We start from the raw sequence: 17,432 nt of genomic DNA on the forward strand, positions 1-17,432 counted from the left end.
TGTGGTTTGGATAAGTTTGAGAAACACTGAAGGGAAAAGAAAGGACACTGTAGTGAGTGAAGCTTGGCATTTGGGAAGATGGGTGTGTGGGTGCCCAGACTCACCATGCAAGGCCCAGAGCCCTTTTGAGGCCCCAGGCTGGGGTCATCCTCTCCAGTTTCAGTTTGAGAAAACAAGGCCCAGAGAGGTGAAGCGCTGTTCCACCACTGTCCATGGAGCCAGGGGAGCTGTGGGCCTTCCACCGCTGACCTCTGGGCTAGCCCTGCGGAGATGCTGGGAGGATGCAGGGAGGTGAGGTGGGGGCTGAGGTAGGACTCAGACTGCCCAGGCCCGCCTGCACCCGGAAGAAGGAAGCTGCACAGGGTGTCTGTGGCTGGCCCCGGGATCCCCCACTCGGGGACTTCCTCTTCCTCTCAGGGCAGGTGCAGCTGCCACAGCGAGACGGGCACCCTGACCCCGGGCATGGAGGGGGGCAAGGGGCCCAGGCTCAGAGACTTCCTGAGTGGGAGTCTGGCTACCTGGGTGAGGGGAGAGGTGGCAGCGGGTTGGGGAGGGGAAGTGAGCCCCAGCCAGGGGCTGGTGTTGGGGCTGGCTGGGGGAGGGTTGGGTTCAAATGTAGGGGATGGAGATATGGTGGGGGGAGGCTGTAGTGAGGGAAGAGGGCCCAGAGGCACTTAGAGGACTGGTGAGAAGGGGTGCTTGGGCTCACTGGGGCACGTCGGAGGGGCTCAGGGTTCACTCTGCTGGTCAGCCGACCCCTCTGGTCTCCTCACAGGCGCTAGGACTGGCCGGGCTGGTCGGGGAGGCGGAGGAGTCGGAGGGGGAAGAAGAGGAAGAGGAGGAAGAGCGGCCCCTTTGGCTGGAGAAGAGGTTCCTGCGCCTCAGCGATGGGGCCCTGCTCCTCCGGGTGCTGGGCATCATGTAAGGGGCATCGGGCCGGGGAGGTGGCAGGGAAGGATCCGAGGGGAGGGGAAGTGGGTGGGCGGAGCCTGATGGGCAATGGGCGGGGCCTGTTGACGGGAGGCGGGTCCTCGATTCCACCTCCTGCCCATAGTGCCCCCACCTCCCGAGGGGGGCCTCGGATGCTCAGAGGCCTTGACGGACCTGCTGCCTGGCGAGTGTGGAACCTGAACCACCTGTGGAGCCGACTGAGGGACTTCTACCAGGTAAGGGGTCTCGAGCGAAAGGCGAAGACGGGAGGGGAAGGGGAGCCCCTTCGGGAAGGCCCCTCATATAGTCTGCCCCTCTGCCTCCAGGAGGAGCTGCAGCTGCTGATCCTGTCGCCACCCCCAGACCTCCAGACATTGGGATTTGACCCCCTCTCAGGTGCTCTTCCCATCCACCCCCTCCTGCCTCTGCCCCCGCACTACTCTACCTTCCCTGCCCCAGTTAACCCCTTGTGACATGTGCCTTGCAGAAGAAGCGGTGGAGCAGCTGGAAGGCGTTCTTCGGCTACTGTTGGGAGCGTCAGTACAGGTGAGCTGGCGGTGGGAAGGAAAGGCTAGGGTCGAGCTTTGGCGGCAGAGGAGAGAGATCCTGCACCAGCTCCCCTTCCTGTTGCCCCTCAGTGTGAGCACCGGGAACTCTTCATCCGCCACATCCAGGGCCTCAGTCTCGAGGTCCAGAGCGAGCTGGCCGCTGCCATCCAGGAGGTATTGAGACGGGTCGGCAGCCCAGACTGGTATGGCGCCTGGGACGCCCTTGCCGTACCGCGTCTTCCACTGAACTGTTCTCCTTGCGCCCCAGGTGACCCAGCCAGGGACCGGCGTGGTGCTGGCACTCTCTGGGCCAGAGCCTGGGGAGCTGACACTTGCCGAGCTGGAGATGCTGTCCCGGAGCCTGATGGGGACACTGTCGAGGCTGGCGCGGGAGCGTGACCTGGGGGCCCAGGTAGGGGCAGCAGGGGCATCGTGGACTCAGGCTGAGGAACTGGAGGACCATCAGGGGGCCGGTTGTGCAAGGGAGATGGAAGTTTGGGGCCCAGGCATGGGGTTGTGGTCTGAGGTCTTGGGCCATCGGGGCTGTCACAACCAGATGGCCCAAGACCCCAGACCACAACCCCATGTCTGGTGTTGTGGTTGGGGGTCGATGTGCAGAGGCATTGGATAAGTTAGTCCTGACCCTTGACCCCGGACCTACAGCGGCTGGCTGAACTGCTGCTGGAGCGAGAACCCCTCTGCTTGAGGCCTGAGGCTCCCTCTAGGGCTCCCGCCGAGGGCCCCTCGCACCATCTGGCCCTGCAGCTGGCCAACGCCAAGGCTCAGCTGCGGCGTCTGCGGCAGGAGCTGTGAGTGTGCGCAGCCTGGGAAGGGGAATGAGTGGAGAGGGGCAGATTAAGCCTGGATGAGACCCTAGCCCTGGTGGCTACAGGAGGGGCCAGGCTTGGGAAGGGCTGGGGGTTGTGGGCCCCCAGACCCTCTCCAGCCTCCCCTTCCCTCCAGGGAAGAGAAGGCCGAGTTGCTGCTAGACTCCCAGGCCGAGGTGCAGGGTTTGGAGGTCGAAATAAGAAGGCTCCGCCAGGAGGTGCGCTCATATGCTCCCCGCCACCGCGGTATTCCCTAACCTCCTCGCACCCGGTCCTATTGCCTCCCTCCCAACCCGGCTCCTTCCCGTCCCTAATCCCTCTGGCCCGCGGCTGGCTGTTCCCAGCTCCACACCGTCTGGCCCAGGCCCAGGCGCTGTCGGGACAGGCCAAGCGGGCCGAGCTGTACCGCGAAGAGGTAGAGGCGCTGCGGGAGCGGGCCGGCCGCCTGCCCCGCCTGCAGGAGGAGCTGCGGCGCTGCAGCGAGCGGCTGCAGGCGGCTGAGGCCTGCAAGAGCCAGCTGGAGGTGAGGCGGAGGCGGGGCCGCGGGGCAGGGCGTGCGCAAGGGGGCGGGCCAGGAGGAGGAGCGAGATTGGGTCCCGAGGGGAGAGAGGCAGATTCTCTGGAGGTGACAGTCACGGGTGGAGAAATGGGTGAGGACAAATTCAGGGAGGAAGCGTCTAGAAAAGGGCCTCCGGAGGATGGGGCAGGTGGAGGGGAGAGGCAGCCTTGGAAGGAAGGCGGTTCCTGGGGGGGAGGGGCGGGGCATGGACAGAAGGGCGGGGCCTGCACAAAGGGCGGGGCCAGGGGTGGGGGAGAAAGTACCTGAAGAAACCTCGCAGAGAAGATGGAAGGGAGTGGCGGGGCCTAGAGACTGATGGGGTGCAGGGTGTGGGAGGGAGGCAGGGTCTGTGACAGGCCGAGGGGAAGGAGTTTGGAACCCTCAGGCCCTGGAGTGCATGGGAGCTGCATGGCTACCGGTTCTCCCTGCTCTCCCACCAGGAGGAGCGGGTGCTCTCAGGGGTGCTGGAGGCCTCCAAGGCGCTGCTGGAAGAGCAGCTGGAGGCTGCCCGAGAGCGCTGCGCCCGGCTGCACGAGACCCAGCGCGAGAACCTGCTGCTGCGGACCCGGCTGGGCGAGGCCCATGCGGTGAGGTCACCAGAGTGATCCCAGCTGGGTTGCCCCATCACCCCGTGGCCCCATTGATTCCCTGGGGGTCCCTAGTGATTCCTGCAACCTCTGCTCTTGGTGACCTCTAGTGACCCTCCGACCTACACACTGGGCCTGGCCATGGTGTGGAGGGCTTGTCTGACTCTACCCTCACCCCCAGGAACTGGACTCTCTGCGGCATCAGGTCGACCAGCTGGCTGAGGAGAATGTGGAGCTGGAGCTGGAGCTTCAGCGGAGCTTGGAGCCGCCCCCAGGATCCCCTGGGGAGGGTGAGGGACCCCAGTGGAGGGGTTTGGGTGGGGGCTGCCTGTGCTTTCCAGCAGGTGTATTGGGGAGAGCCTCTGACTTCCTCCCTTCCCCCAAGCCTCTGGGGTGTGTATGTGAGGAGCCAGGCAGTAAGGGAGGAGTCCTGACCTCATCTCTCATCCTCAGCACCCCTGCCAGGAGCAGCCCCCTCGCTGCAAGATGAGGTGAGGGAGGCAGAGGCTGGGCGGCTTCGGACCCTCGAGAGAGAGAACCAGGAGCTTCGGGGGCTGCTTCAGGTGCTTCAGGGGCAGCCAGGGGGCCAGGTGAGTCCCCTCCCCATGGTCCTGGCTGGCCCTTCCCCTAGTCCCTCCTTGTGCCTGACTGTCCCTCTCCTATGCCCTCAGCACCCCCTGCTGGAGGCACCGAGAGAGGACCCTGTGCTTCCAGTGCTGGAGGAGGCTCCCCAGACTCCTGTGGCCTCCGAGCACAGTCCCCAGGGCTTGGCTCAGAAGGCAAGGGATGGAGGCCCCCAGGCCTTGAACTTGGCTTCCCCAGCATCAGACTCAGTGCTCAAGGGGTCAGCTGAGTGTCCCCAGGCACCTGATTCGGACCCACAGGAGGCAGAGAGTCCCCTTCAGGCAGCTACTGTGGACCCCCAGGCCTCAGACTGGTCCCCCCAAGAGTCAGACTCTCCTGTGGAGACACAGGAGTCCCCGGAGAAGGCTGGCTGTAGATCCTCTCTCCAGAGCCCTGCCTCTGTGGCCCCACCTCAGGGTGCAGGGACCAAAATTCAGGCCCCGCAGTTGCTGGGAGGAGAGACCGAGGGAAGAGAGGCTCCCCAAGGTGAGTTGGTGCCTGAGGCCCGGGGGTTGAGACAGGAGGACCCTGAGCACAAGCCAAGGCCTTCGGAGCCCAGCTCTGTGCAGCTGGAGGAGCAGGAGGGCCCCAACCAGGGCCTGGACCTGGCCACGGGACAAACAGAGGCCAGAGAGCATGACCAGAGGCTGGAGGGGATGGTCGGGAACCCAGCCTCGCAAAAACCACAGCAGAAGTCAGAAGGGGCCCTTGAGGTCCAGGCCTGGGAGGGCCCAGTCACGGGGGAGAGCCTGGCCAGTGGTGTCGCAGAGCAGGAGGCGCTCAGGAAGGAGGTGGCACAGCTGAGGAGAAAGGCTGAGGCCCTTGGAGCTGAGCTGGAAGCCCAGGCCCGCAAGCTGGAGGCCCAAGACATGGAGGCTGCCCGCCTCTCCAAGGAACTGGCCCAAGCGCGAAGGGCAGAGGCCGAGGCCCACCGGCAGGCAGAGGCCCAGGCCTGGGAGCAAGCCCGGCTGCGGGAGGCAGTGGAGGCTGCCGGCCAGGAGCTGGAGGCTGCGTCCCAGGAACGGGAGGCGCTGGTGGAGGCGCTGGCATCAGCGGGCAGGGAGCGGAGGCAGTGGGAACGTGAGGGGTCCAGGCTGCGGGCCCAGTCGGAGGCCGCGGAGGAACGGATGCAGGCGCTGGAGAGTGAGGGCCGCCAGCACCTGGAGGAGGCTGAGAGGGAGCGCCGGGAGAAGGAGGCCCTCCAGGCGGTAGGTCAGGTCGGGGCTCACAGCCGGGGTTGGGAAACAGGGTTCCAGGCTATTGGGAGTTACTGATTCCATCAGCAGCTGTTCAGTGGGTGCCCAGCACCAAGCTGGGGCTGGAGATAGAAAGGCCAAGACCAACCCTGCCTTCCAAAGGTGTGCCTGGCCTGGGGCACAGAGCCATGTCCACTGTGTGATGGGGCACTGTGGGAGGGAGTGAGATTGCCCAGTGCACATCTTGACTGTCTGGCTGCAGCAGTCGACTCACCTCCACTCCAGTCCTCCTTCTGTAAAACAGAGGTGCTATTCCTGGCCAGCTGGGCCCGTCTTAGGGAGGACCTCGGGAGACAGTAGCTGTAAAGGTTCATGCCGGCAAGGGTATGTTGTAAGTGTTCAAGCACTGGTTATTCAGAGCCAACTGCTACGAGAGCCCGTGGGAGGGTGAGCTGATGCCTAAGTGGAGGCAAGGAGGCTTTAGGAGGAGTGACCACAATATCACTAGGTGGGGAGGACATTTTGTCCAGAAGGAATGGCATGTGCAAAGACAAAGGCATTAAAGACGCTCAGGGCCAGGTGTGGTGGCTCACACCTGTAATCCCAGCACTTTGGGAGGCTGAGGCAGGTGGATTACTTGAGGTCAGGAGTTCGATAACAGCCTGGCCAACATGGCGAAACCCTATCTCTACTAAAAATATAAAAATCAGCCTGGCGTGGTGGCAGGCGCCTGTAATCTCAGTTACTTGGGAGGCTGAGGCAGGAGAATTGCTTGAACCCGGGAGGTGGAGGTTGCAGTGAGCTGAGATTGTGCCACTGTACTCCAGCCTGGGCGACAGAGCGAGACTCTGTCTCAAAACAAACAAACAAACAAACAAACACCATCCAATGAAACAACAACAAAAAAAGAATGCTCAGGGCTCAGGAGGAAGGGGAGATGAGGGCCAGCTTTGAATGTATTGGTCCTGCCTCCCCAGGCAGGGAAAGCCAGCGCAGAACTGTGTGGGGCTAGGCTTGAGGAGGGTCACCTTGGTGGACAGGGGAGCTTGGGGTTATCAGGAGGCAGTGGCCATGGTGTAAGTGGCAGAGGAAGCTGACTAGGGCGGCATGGGAGCGGGGGTGAGAGAAGGACTGGACACTTTTTTCTGTTTGAGACGGAGTCTCACTCTGTTGCCCAGGCTAGAGTGCAGTGGGGCGATCTCGGCTCATTGCAACCTCCGCCTCTCAAGTTGAAGAGATTCTCCTGCCTCAGCCTCTTGAGTAGCTGGGACTACAGGCACACACCACCATGCCTGGCTAATTTTTGTATTTTTAGTAGAGACCGGGTTTCATCACGTTGGCCCAGCTAGTTTCCTTTTTTTTTTTTGAGACGGAGTCTCACTCTGTCACCAGGCTGGAGGCGCGATCTTGGCTCACTGCAACCTCCACCTCCCAGGTTCAAGAGACTTTCCTGCCTCAGCCTCCCGAGTAGCTGGGACTACAGGCGTGCGCCACCATGCCCAGCTAATTTTTTAAATTTTTAGTAGAGACAGGGTTTCACCATGTTGACCAGGATGGTCTTGATCTCTTGACCTCAGGTGATCCGCCCACCTTGGCCTCCCAAAGTGCTGGGATTACAGGTGTGAGCCACCACGCCCAGCTGACACACTTATTCATTTAAACATGTTTATGGGCATCTTCTTGGTGCCAGGCCCTGTACCAGGCTCTGGGCACACAGCAGTGACCAGGAAGCTAGCACTCCAGTGTTTGGGCATGGCTTCAGCTTCCTTCCAAGCTAAGGAAGGGGTTAGGGCTTTTGCCATGGGGGACTGTGCAGCCACTGAAGGCTCCCCAATGGGCAAAGTGAGCAAAATGGTCAGGTCTGCATGTGAAAAGGCGCCAGGAAGGGTGTTTGGGCCAGTGGGCCCCAGTGCTAGGGGACCTGTGAGATTGCAACACAGGTAGGGACTGAGTCCTCCTGCACAGGCAGTTTCCAGTCCCATTTCTGTACAGACAAGGACACTGAAATTCAGGGAGGAAGAGTAATTTGCTCAGAGACCCCTTATGAGGATGGGGGGTGGGGAGCACCCTGCTGGGTAGATGTGGGGTCAGGTGTTGTGCAAGACAGGCCCAGGGTAAGGTGGTTCTGGTGAATGTGAGGGAAGGTGAGAGACTGTCTCTGGGGTCCACTCTGTGGGGTGTGGCTGAGATGCTGTCTGGCCCGGCGACCTGCCTACTTTCCAGCTGTGTGGCTTGGGGCAAGTTACTTAACCTCTCTGAGTCTCAGTTTTCTCGCCTGTAAAACTGGAATAAAAATTATACCTGCTTCGGCTGGGCACGGTGGCTCATACCTGTAATCCCAGCACTTTGGGAGGCTGAGGCAGGCAGATGACCAGAGGTCAGGAGTTTGAGACAAGCCTGGCCAACATGGCGAAAACCCGACTCTACTAAAAATACAAAATTAGTCGGGTGTGGTGGCACACACCTGTAACCCCAGCTACTTGGGAGGCTGAGGCAGGAGAATTGCTTGAACCCAGGAGGGAGAGGTTGCAGTGAGCCAAGATCGTGCCACTGCAGTCCAGTCTGGGTGACAGAGCAAGACTCCTTCTAAAAAAAAAAAAAAAAAAAATTGTACCTGCCTCACAGGATCCTGTAAGATAATCAGCGTAGGGAGCTTGGGGCAATGCCTGGCACCTAGAATGGACCTGTTCCATGGGAGGGAATGCCAGCAGGTAGGCAGTGAAGGTAGGGTAGGGCTGGCGGGCTGGAAGAGCTGGCTCCAAGGACTGAGAAGGTGGGGGAAGCTGGGGACAAAGGGAGAATTTTGTGAGATTTCCTGGTTGGAGCAGGAGAAGGTGGCTGGCCAGGGCGAGGTCAGGGAACCAGGAGCCTCTCAGGTTGTCCACTGGGTGGGGAAGCCTCCCAGGCTGGGGGGAGGGGGCCCTAGGAGGGCTGTGGCCAGGGCCCAGAGGAGGGCAGGGCAGGGACTGGGCGGGAGGTTCTAGTCACTGTGCCTCCTACCCCAGTACTTGCGCTAGTGGCTGCCAGCCAGACAGGCAGCAGTGCCTCATGGGACTTGTAGTTTTTCAGGGAGAGGTGGTGGCCAAGGGTGTCAGGAGGTGCAGTGCCCCCTGGGCAAGGCCTAGGTACGGTTATTAATCCAGGAAGGTAGTTTTCAGCGGCAAGGCTTGTAGGCTTGTCTTCCAAGGCAGGATTTGGCTGGCAACTGGTCATGGGTGCTGTCCCTGAAGCTTCATCCTTCCAGGCCCCCCACGTGGCAGAATGGTTTGGTCTCCTTCCCTCTGGGGCCCGCAGGCCAGAATGGGCCTCCCATCTCCTTCCAAAGTGGTGCAGCCCAACTGCCAAAGGCCACAGGTCACCTGGCTGGCAGCATCCTGGCTCCCCCCCCCCCCCCCAGCCCCCACTGTCAACTCCCGAATTCCTGTCCCGCCAGTCCTCCGTGACCTTTTCCCTGTAGCCAAGGTCTCTCACCAGACCCGCCTCTGCTGAGCCTCTCTAGCTGTCTAGCTGTCACAGGGCTGGAGTGGCAGCCCACAGGGCGCGTCCACCTTTCACTGCGCACATGAAGAACCGTGGGCTCAGAGAGGTGACGGTACTTTCCCAATATGTGTCACTGACTCCCGGCCCAGGGGCCTTCCTCATGCCCTGCCAGGCTTATGAACCCCAACTCTTTCATGCCAAATTTCGAGGGCACCAGACTTTGCTCCCATTTTATTTTATTTTATTTTATTTATTTATTTATTTTTTTGAGACAGAGTCTCGCTTAGTCGCCCAGGCTGGAGTGCAGTGGCGCGATCTCGGCTCACTGCAAGCTCCGCCTCCCAGGTTCACGCCATTCTCCTGCCTCAGCCTCCCGAGTAGCTGGGACTACAGGCGCCCGCTGCCTCGCCCGGCTAATTTTTTGCATTTTTAGTAGAGACGGAGTTTCACCTTGTTAGCCAGGATGGTCTTGATCTCCTGACCTCGGGATCCGCCCGCCTCGGCCTCCCAAAGTGCTGGGATTACAGGCGTGAGCCACCGCGCCCGGCCGCTCCCATTTTATAGATGGGGAAGTAGAGCCCAAAGGACTAACGATACGTGCCCAGGATTGCAGGTCAAGGACAGAAAGGCAGCTCTCTTGACTCTCAGGCCTCTGTCTCCGGCTGTCCCCTGCCCCCTTGCCCTGAGTCTGCTCTGCCTGCCCTCAGGAGCTGGAGAAAGCTGTGGTGCGGGGCAAGGAGCTGGGGGCCCGGCTGGAGCATCTGCAGCGTGAACTGGAGCAGGCAGCTCTGGAGCGCCAGGAATTTCTGCGAGAACAGGAAAGCCAGCACCAGAGGTGGGGACAGGGCTGAGGGGAAAAGTGAGGGAGGCAGGGGTGTGGTGGGGTGAGCGTGGGGTGGGGCTGGGTGCCAAGGATTCTCCTGGCAGGTACCAGGGCTTGGAGCAGCGGCTGGAAGCTGAGCTGCAGGCGGCGGCGACCAGCAAGGAGGAGGCGCTGATGGAGCTCAAGACCAGGGCCCTGCAGCTGGAAGAGGAGCTGTTCCAGGTGATGCCTGATGGCCTGGGAGCTGGGGGCCATGCCACCCCGCTCTCCATCCCATGAGCAGATGCCAGGGTCGCGTGTGCTGCTGGTCTTGCCCCTGGATTCTTGGCTAGCTACTTGTATCACTCCCCATGTGGGGCCTGTTGGAGGGAGCACTGTGCTGGGAGTCAGGTGGCCGTGTTGACTTACCCGGGGTCTCATTTTCCCCATTCTGCACATGGACAGAACTTCTGCTGTGGATGACTGCTCCGCCTCTCTCACCCGGGGTGCCCCACTGCTTAGGGAGCTCAGCGCTTGGCATCAAGGAAGTCAGTTATGGTTTCTGATGCCTGGGCTGTGTGTGGGCTCCATACGGAGGGTGGGGTGGTGGGGCCTAATCCCAGGCTGCCATCCTCAGGGAGCTCACAGTCCAGGCAGGATAGAGGCAAGAAAACAGGTGATGATAACTAGGTGCCAGGGGCTGTGAGGAGGCCATACAGGGGCTTGGGAGGGTGCCACCCAGCAAGGTACCCAGCAGGTGCATGTGAGTCAATCAGGGGAGGTTTTGTGGAGGAGGTGGGGTTGAAACACAGGCTTAGAGGAGGCCCCGTGCAGCAACTCATGCCTGTAATCCCAGCACTTTGGGAGGCCAAGGCGGGTGGATCACCTGAGGTCAGGAGTTCGAGACCAGCGTGACCAATATGGTGAAATCCCATCTCTACTAAAAATACAAAAACCAGGCCAGGCGTGGTGGCTCAAGCCTGTAATCCCAGCACTTTGGGAGGCCGAGGCAGATGGATCACGAGGTCAGGAGATCGAGACCATCCTGATGAACACTGTGAAACCCCATCTCTACTAAACACACACACACAAATTAGCTGGGCATGTTGGCGGGTGCCTGTAGTCCCAGCTACTTGGGAGGCCGAGGCAGGGGAATTGCTTGAACCCGGGAGGCAGAGGTTGTAGTGAGCCGAGATCGCATCACTGCACTCCAGCCCGGGCGACAGAGTGAGACTCCGTCTCAAAAAAACCCCACAAAAAACAAAAACAAAAAAACCCAAAAATTAGCTGGGCAAGGTGGCCCACATCTGTAGTCCCAGCTACTCGGGAGGCCGAGGCAGGGGAATTGCTTGAATCCGGGAGGCAGAGGTTGCAGTGAGCTGAGATCACACCACTGCACTCCAGCCTGGGCTACAGAGCGAGACTCTGTCTCAAAACAAAAACAAAAACAAAAACCGAAAACCAAAGAGGCTTAGAGGAGTAGTGGGATGGAGAGGTGTTATGAGAAGAAGGCTCTGCTGCAGACAGAGAAGTTGAGAAGGGCAGGGTGGAGATGGTGGAGCTTCAGGAACCAGGAGCAGGGACTTGTGGGATCCAAGGGAAGGCATGAGATTGGGGCAGGGTGGCCCTGGCTAAATGCTGCTGGCAGGACAGGCCCATAAGCGCGGGTCCTTGCGGCATCCCCAAGCCGCTGCCCTGCATGACTTCCAAGGGACTCTCCTTGCAGCTGCGCCAGGGCCCCGCGGGGCTGGGGCCCAAAGAGCATGCGGAGCCTCGGCTGGTGGAGACCCAGAATGTGCGACTTATTGAGGTGGAACGCAGTGTGAGTGTGGGCCACAGTGAGCCCTGGGGAGGTGCCCCATGCAGTGTGAGTGTGGACCCACAGTGGGTCCTGGGCGGGGGGAGTGCCTGGTGCAGTGTGAGCCCTGGGGAGGTGCCCTGTGCAGTGTGAGTGTGGGCCCACAGTGGGCCTGGGGGTGGGGGTGCCCCGTGCAGTGTGATTGTGGGCCTGTGGTAGGCACTGGGGGTGCCCCCGCCACCTGGCTACCGCTAACCCCCACTTCTGGGCAGAATGCAACACTGGTGGCAGAGAAGGCAGCTTTGCAGGGGCAGCTACAGCACCTGGAGGGGCAGCTGGGGAGCCTGCAGGGCCGTGCCCAGGAGCTGCTGCTGCAGAGCCAGCGGGCGCAGGAGCACAGCAGCCGCCTGCAGGTGGGTGGCCGCCCGGGTTCCCATCCCTGCCCATGTACTGCCCCCTCCTGCCCCTTTTGGATCGTCCTGTGGCCTTTTTCTATCCCAGCTCCCAGCCAGCTGCCCCACCTCTTCTACAGCTTCATTTATCCTTGTCCTCTGACCCCAGCCACCATTGTGCACCATCCTCCCTGCCGCTGTCTCCTCCTACCTGCTGCCAGCCCCCACATCTGCACCTGTGTCCCCCTGCCCTCTCACCGTCCCAGCCCTCCCCTCCACAGGGAGCCATTAGTCCCATTCTGCCCTGTGCCTGTCCCGGACAGCCTGGCCCAGCCAGCCTCTGCCGCCTCTCTCCTGCTCGCCATCAGCCTCTGACTGGGGTTTGTGCTGCTTCCTGTGCCCCCAGCCCTCTGCCTCCTCCACAGCTCTCTCCTTGTCTTGAGCCCTACCCTCTGCCCTTAGCCCCCGACCCTTCACCCGATTTCCAGCCAGGGGTTCCTCCCCAGCAGCCTCTGCTTCCCTCCTCCATCCCAGGCCGAGAAGTCTGTGCTGGAGATTAAGGGCCAGGAGCTGCATCGGAAGCTGGAGGTGCTGGAGGAGGAGGTGCAGTCGGCGCGGCGGTCCCAGGAGGAGACCCGCGGGCAGCAGCAGGCCCTGCTTCGGGACCACGAGGCCCTGGCACAGCTGCAGCGGCGGCAGGAGGCCGAGCTAGAGGGACTGCTGGTGCGGCACCGAGACCTCAAGGCCAACATGCGGGCACTGGAGTTGGCTCACCGGGAGCTGCAGGGCAGGTGAGCATCACCAAATGCCCAGCTCCTCCCCTGGCACCCCCTATCTGCCAGAGAAGACTCCCCTTGGCAGGTCTGACTCCCATCAGGAAGCACCTCCACCTCCGCTCTGTGATACCCCCGCCACTGTTGTGCTCCCCACACTTCTGGGCTGGGCTCCCCGTGGGGCTCACCTGTTGGGAGTGGTGGGCACCTGGCATGGCTTTCTGCCCAATGGCTTTCCCTGGGGGACCTATGCTTAGGAGGTGACAGACCTCCTCTGGGCTCAGATAGTCCAGCTGGCTGCTTGTGGTGGCCATAGGTTCATGCAGCCCTCTTAGCCCCTTGTCCATCCCAGGCATGAGCAGCTGCAGGCCCAGCGGGCCAGCGTGGAGGCACAGGAGGTGGCCCTACTGGCAGAGCGTGAACGCCTGATGCAGGATGGGCATCGGCAGCGGGGCCTGGAGGAGGAGCTGCGGAGGCTTCAGAGCGAGCACGACAGGTGCCGGCCCTGCCACAGCCCCTAGCAGCTCTCAATGGCCCCATCCCGAAAGTGGGTTGGGGGTGTGGGGTCCTGCCTGGCCTCCCCTCTCCGGCATAACTCCTCTGGCCAGCACTCGGACTGAGGACCCAGGTCCCTTGGAGAACAGCTCTCCTTGCCTCCCAAGGGCTCAGCTGCTGCTGGCAGAGGTGTCTCGGGAGCGGGGTGAACTTCAGGGTGAACGCGGGGAGCTACGGGGCCGGCTGGCGCGGCTGGAGCTGGAGCGGGCACAGCTGGAGATGCAGAGCCAGCAGCTGCGCGAGTCCAACCAGCAGCTGGACCTGAGCGCCTGCCGGCTGACCACACAGTGTGAGGTGTGGATGGGGGGCCGGCGGGGGTGTGGGTGTGTGTGGGGGAGCAGGAAGCCTATACCCAGGTGGTCCTGAGCTGGGTCCCACCCCCTGACCCATGTTGCCCTCCTGCCAGCTATTGACACAGCTGCGGAGTGCCCAGGAAGAGGAGAACCGGCAGCTGCTGACTGAAGTGCAGGCCCTGAGCCGGGAGAACAGGGAGCTCCTGGAGCGCAGCCTGGAGAGCCGGGACCACCTGCACCGCGAACAGCGGGAGTACCTGTGAGTGGGCCGACTGGGAGCGGGGTAGGGCCTCGCCTTTGGGCATTCCTGGGGAGATCCCCCAGTGAGGGCCTAGGGACAGGGTTGGAGCTGACCTTCCAGGTCAGTCCGATCTGTGGCATGGGACCAGTGCGTCCTCGCTGCAGCCTGTGCCTTGCTACTGCCTTGGCTTCCCTGGGCCTCACACCCACCTCTCCCTTCTCACTCCTGCCAGGGAACAGCTTAATGCCCTGCGCCGAGAGAAGCAGAAGCTCGTGGAGAAGATCATGGACCAATACCGCGTGCTGGAGCCTGGGCCCCTGCCCCGGACCAAGTGAGCAGCCCTGTCACCTCCCTCAGGCTGGACATCCTGCTAACCTCTGCCCCTGCCCTGGCCTCTGACCCCAGGCCCAGCTCAGGTCCAGGCCCCATGAAGGTCAACCTGGCCTTTGCCATCCCCAGGACACCCTTTGCTCCCTCCCTCCTCCCTGTCCTGATCCCGTCTTGTGCCCTCTTGCCCCCAGGAAGGGCAGCTGGCTGGCAGACAAGGTGAAGAGGCTGATGCGGCCCCGGCGGGAGGGGGGCCCCCCTGGGGGGCTGCGCCTGGGGGCCGATGGGGCTGGCAGCACCGAGAGCCTGGGGGGCCCCCCGGAGACGGAGCTTCCTGAGGGCAGGGAGGCAGATGGGACAGGTGGGTCTGGGGGTCAGGTGGCCAGGATGGTCCCTGCCCCACATCCTCTGCCCCTACCTTGGCACCTGCCTCACTGCCTGGCCTGCATGCATGACCCCATTGGCCTTCCCTGAGGCCTGCTCAGCCTGCCCTGATGCCACCAGGGGCTCTTTGCCCTGGGCCCTGCAGGGTCACCCTTGGCCCACACCTCTCTCCTGCCTGTGCTATCCCCCACCTAGCCTGCCCCATCTGCAGAGGAGCCCAGGATCTGGGAGGTGCAGAGGACTCTAGGGAGAGGTCATTGATCCTAGACTGCAGATGAGGAGACTGAGGCCCCGGGAGGGGAAGCTCCTTGCCCAAGGTCATGCAGTGAGTTAGTGTCAAGGCCAGCACAGGGCCAGCGTCCTGCTGCCCCCTCATTTGCCTGGCTCCTACCCCCTCTCTGCACCTCCTCTCCCTGGCCCTGGGCAGCTTCACCCACTGGCCCCTCCACTCCACCTAGGCCCCTGCTCCTCTTACCCCCTCCCTACATGAGCCTCAGCCCCCTTCCCCTCCTCTGACCCCCTTCCTGCATGAGCCTCAGCCCCCCCTTTCCCTTCTCTGACCTCCTCCCTGCACGAGCCTCAGCCCCCCTCCCATCCTCTGACCCCCTCCCTGCATGAGCCTCAGTCCCCCATCCCCTCCTCTGACCCGCTTCCTGCATGAGCCTCAGCCCCCCTCCCCTCCTCTGACCCCCTCCCTGCATGAGTCTCAGCCCCCCTCCCCTCCTCTGACCCCCTCCCTGCCTGTGCCTCTTGCAGGGTTCCCTTCCCCGGCACCCATGCGCCGGGCCCAGAGCTCCCTCTGCCTGCGGGATGAGACCTTGGCAGGCGGGCAGCGGCGGAAACTCAGCTCAAGGTTCCCGGTGGGCCGAAGCTCTGAGTCATTCAGCCCTGGGGACACCCCTAGGCAACGATTCCGACAGCGCCGTCCAGGGCCCCTGGGGGCACCCATCTCCCACAGCAAAGGTGAGGGACAAGGGTCACTGTCCCAGCCAGCCCCCCAACTCTTTGTGGACCCACCAGCTCCTTGGGGGAGGAGGCTTCCTTCTTGTCCCCTGTGTCTCCTGCAAGCTCTGTCCGCTTCCGCCCTGGCCCTGGGCCCAGTGGTTGCCTTGTGCCTCCCAGGACCTGGTGTGGGATGGGAGAACTCCGTTGAGACCCTCCAGGAGCACGAAACAGATGCCAACCGAGAGGGTGAGTGGGGGCCTGAGGAAGGAGCAGCGTTCTTTGTCCTGCCTGGGACCCCTGGCAGAACCTCATTCATCCATTCTGTCATTTGACCATGATCCTTTACCAAGTGCCAGGTGACGTGCTGGCAGGGGACACAGCAGGGAACATTCCGGTGTGAGGAGGCAGATAGTAGTAAACAATTTGCCTAAAAGTAATTATTATCTACAACAGCCCTGTTCACTAGAAATACGGTGTGAACCACCTGATAATTTTAACTTTTCCAGTAGGCTCACCAGAAAAAGTGAAAAGAGACAGGTAAAATGGATTTTAATAACATTTAACTCAATATGCCTACACTATTACCATTTCAGCATGTAGCCAGTGTAAAAATCATGAATGAGCTATTAGACATGACTTTTATTTTTTTTTGAGATGGAGTTTCACTCTTTGGCTCACTGCAACCTCTGCCTCCCAGGTTCAAACGATTCTCCTGCTTCAGCCTCTTGAGTAGCTGGGATTACAGGCATGGGCCACCACGCCAGGCTAATTTTGTATTATTATTATTTTAGTAGAGATGGGGTTCCACTATGTTGGTCAGGCTGGTCTCGAACTCTTGACCTCAGATGATCTGCCCACTTCGGCCTCCCAAAGTGCTGGGATTATAGGTGTGAGCCACTGCGCCCGGCCAGATGTGATTTTTTTCATAGTAAGTCTTTGGCAGTTTGGGAGGCCAAGGCAGGCAGATCACTTGAGGCCAGAAGTTAGAAACCAGCCTAGCCAACATGGTGGAACTCTGTCTCTGCTAAAAATACAAAAATTAGTCAGGTATGGGATGCCTGTAATCCCACCTACTCAGGGGACTGAGGCAGGAGAATCACTTGAACCTGGGAGGCGGAGGGTGCAGTGAGCCAAGATCATGCCATTGCACTCCAGCCTTGGTGACAGAGTGAGACTGCCTCAAAAACAAAAAACAAAAAACATAGTAGATCTTTGAAGCACGTCACAGGCCAGCCCCATCTCACCTGCTCAGCTCACCCAGGGCAGCTCAGCCCTACACTCCATGGACCATCAGGAGGCGCTAATGCTCTGGGAAGAAAGGAGAGCAGGGGAGGGGTCAGGAGCTCAGGACCTCTGGGCAGGCTGGTTGGAGTTTTAGTAACTTGGGTGCTGGGGTGGGCCTCAGGGAGGAGGTAAAGTTGAAGCAAAGACTTGAGGGGAGAGTTTATCGTGTGGACACACCTGAGAACACCATTCTGGGCAGAGGGAACCGCTGAGGGAAGAGCAGGCATGGTGCAGCTGGAAGCGGTGGGTATTGGCAGGTCGGGGGTGGGCAGAAGGTGCTCGAGCCTGTAGGCCTCCTGGGACTCTGGAAGTCGTCCTGAGGGAGGCGGGTCTGAGCTGAGCCTTTCCCTCTAGGCCCCGAGGTACAGGAACCGGAGAAACGTCCCCTCACCCCGTCCCTCAGCCAGTGACACCATGGGGACAGCAGGATCGGGAGTGCAGCCCTCTTGCCGCTGGAGTGTCAGCGGGGGCCCCAGGCAGCCCAAGAGCTCAGGGAGCCAGGGCCCCCAAGGGGAGTCCTTGGACAAGGAGGTCTGGGCCTGGAGATCCTCCATGGTCGGTGCCGGGGCCCGGAGGTGGAGCTGGGACAAGTGTGTGGACAGGGGGGACAGCTGGTCCCCACGAGTGGCTCTAGGCCGGGATTCTGGCTTTTCCAGGTGGCTCCCGCTGAGGCAGCGGTCTCTGGGGGATCCCCCAGCTGAAGGAGGCTGGCAGGAGTAGGCAAGAGAGCCCCCTGCCCAGTCCAGGCAGGGAGCTGAGTCCCAGTGCCGGGGGACTGTGGCCTGGGCTGATCTTGAGCCTCAGCTGGACATGAGGGGCATGAGAATAAAGCTGAACTGCAGCCTTCTGAGTCTTGCTCTGTCTGTTGGCTGCATTGGGTACCTCGG

At 61.4% G+C, this 17,432-nt stretch overlaps 1 protein-coding gene across 5 annotated transcripts; it reads left to right on the forward strand.

Annotated features, from left to right (window-relative positions):
- Nucleotides 1–386: 386 nt before the first annotated feature.
- Nucleotides 387–17,395, forward strand: CCDC88B (coiled-coil domain containing 88B). Of its 5 annotated transcripts, none has more exons than XR_004177578.1 (28): nt 387–522; nt 776–921; nt 1,055–1,166; nt 1,257–1,326; nt 1,418–1,476; nt 1,569–1,652; nt 1,747–1,890; nt 2,142–2,287; nt 2,442–2,523; nt 2,670–2,828; nt 3,305–3,451; nt 3,633–3,741; nt 3,905–4,041; nt 4,123–5,283; nt 9,459–9,586; nt 9,679–9,796; nt 11,280–11,375; nt 11,624–11,764; nt 12,278–12,534; nt 12,869–13,012; nt 13,179–13,365; nt 13,478–13,623; nt 13,838–13,936; nt 14,127–14,167; nt 14,245–14,293; nt 15,073–15,279; nt 15,439–15,507; nt 16,900–17,395. XR_004177578.1 is itself a non-coding variant. In XM_031653674.1 (28 exons), the coding sequence occupies exons 1-28, from the start codon at nt 463–465 to the stop codon at nt 17,263–17,265; spliced, it is 4,662 nt and encodes a 1,553-aa protein (XP_031509534.1). In that variant the 5' UTR covers nt 387–462; the 3' UTR covers nt 17,266–17,395. The 5 variants fall into 5 exon arrangements, 3 of the variants coding, with proteins under 3 accessions (XP_031509534.1, XP_031509535.1, XP_031509536.1); XM_031653674.1 differs by having other exon boundaries at nt 14,127–14,169; nt 14,249–14,293; XM_031653675.1 differs by having other exon boundaries at nt 14,127–14,293.
- Nucleotides 17,396–17,432: the final 37 nt, after the last annotated feature.

Source organism: Papio anubis, chromosome 12, assembly GCF_008728515.1.
Source record: "Papio anubis isolate 15944 chromosome 12, Panubis1.0, whole genome shotgun sequence".
Lineage (NCBI taxonomy): Eukaryota > Metazoa > Chordata > Mammalia > Primates > Cercopithecidae > Papio > Papio anubis.

Bases quoted from the DNA above. Each gene is read 5' to 3' on its own strand.
- CCDC88B (XM_031653674.1), top strand. From the start codon at position 463: ATGGAGGGGGGCAAGGGGCCCAGGCTCAGAGACTTCCTGAGTGGGAGT. The intron at 13,366-13,477 runs GTGTGGATGGGG...CCCTCCTGCCAG, and splicing joins GGCTGACCACACAGTGTGAG to CTATTGACACAGCTGCGGAG. The intron at 14,294-15,072 runs GTGGGTCTGGGG...TGCCTCTTGCAG, and splicing joins CAGGGAGGCAGATGGGACAG to GGTTCCCTTCCCCGGCACCC.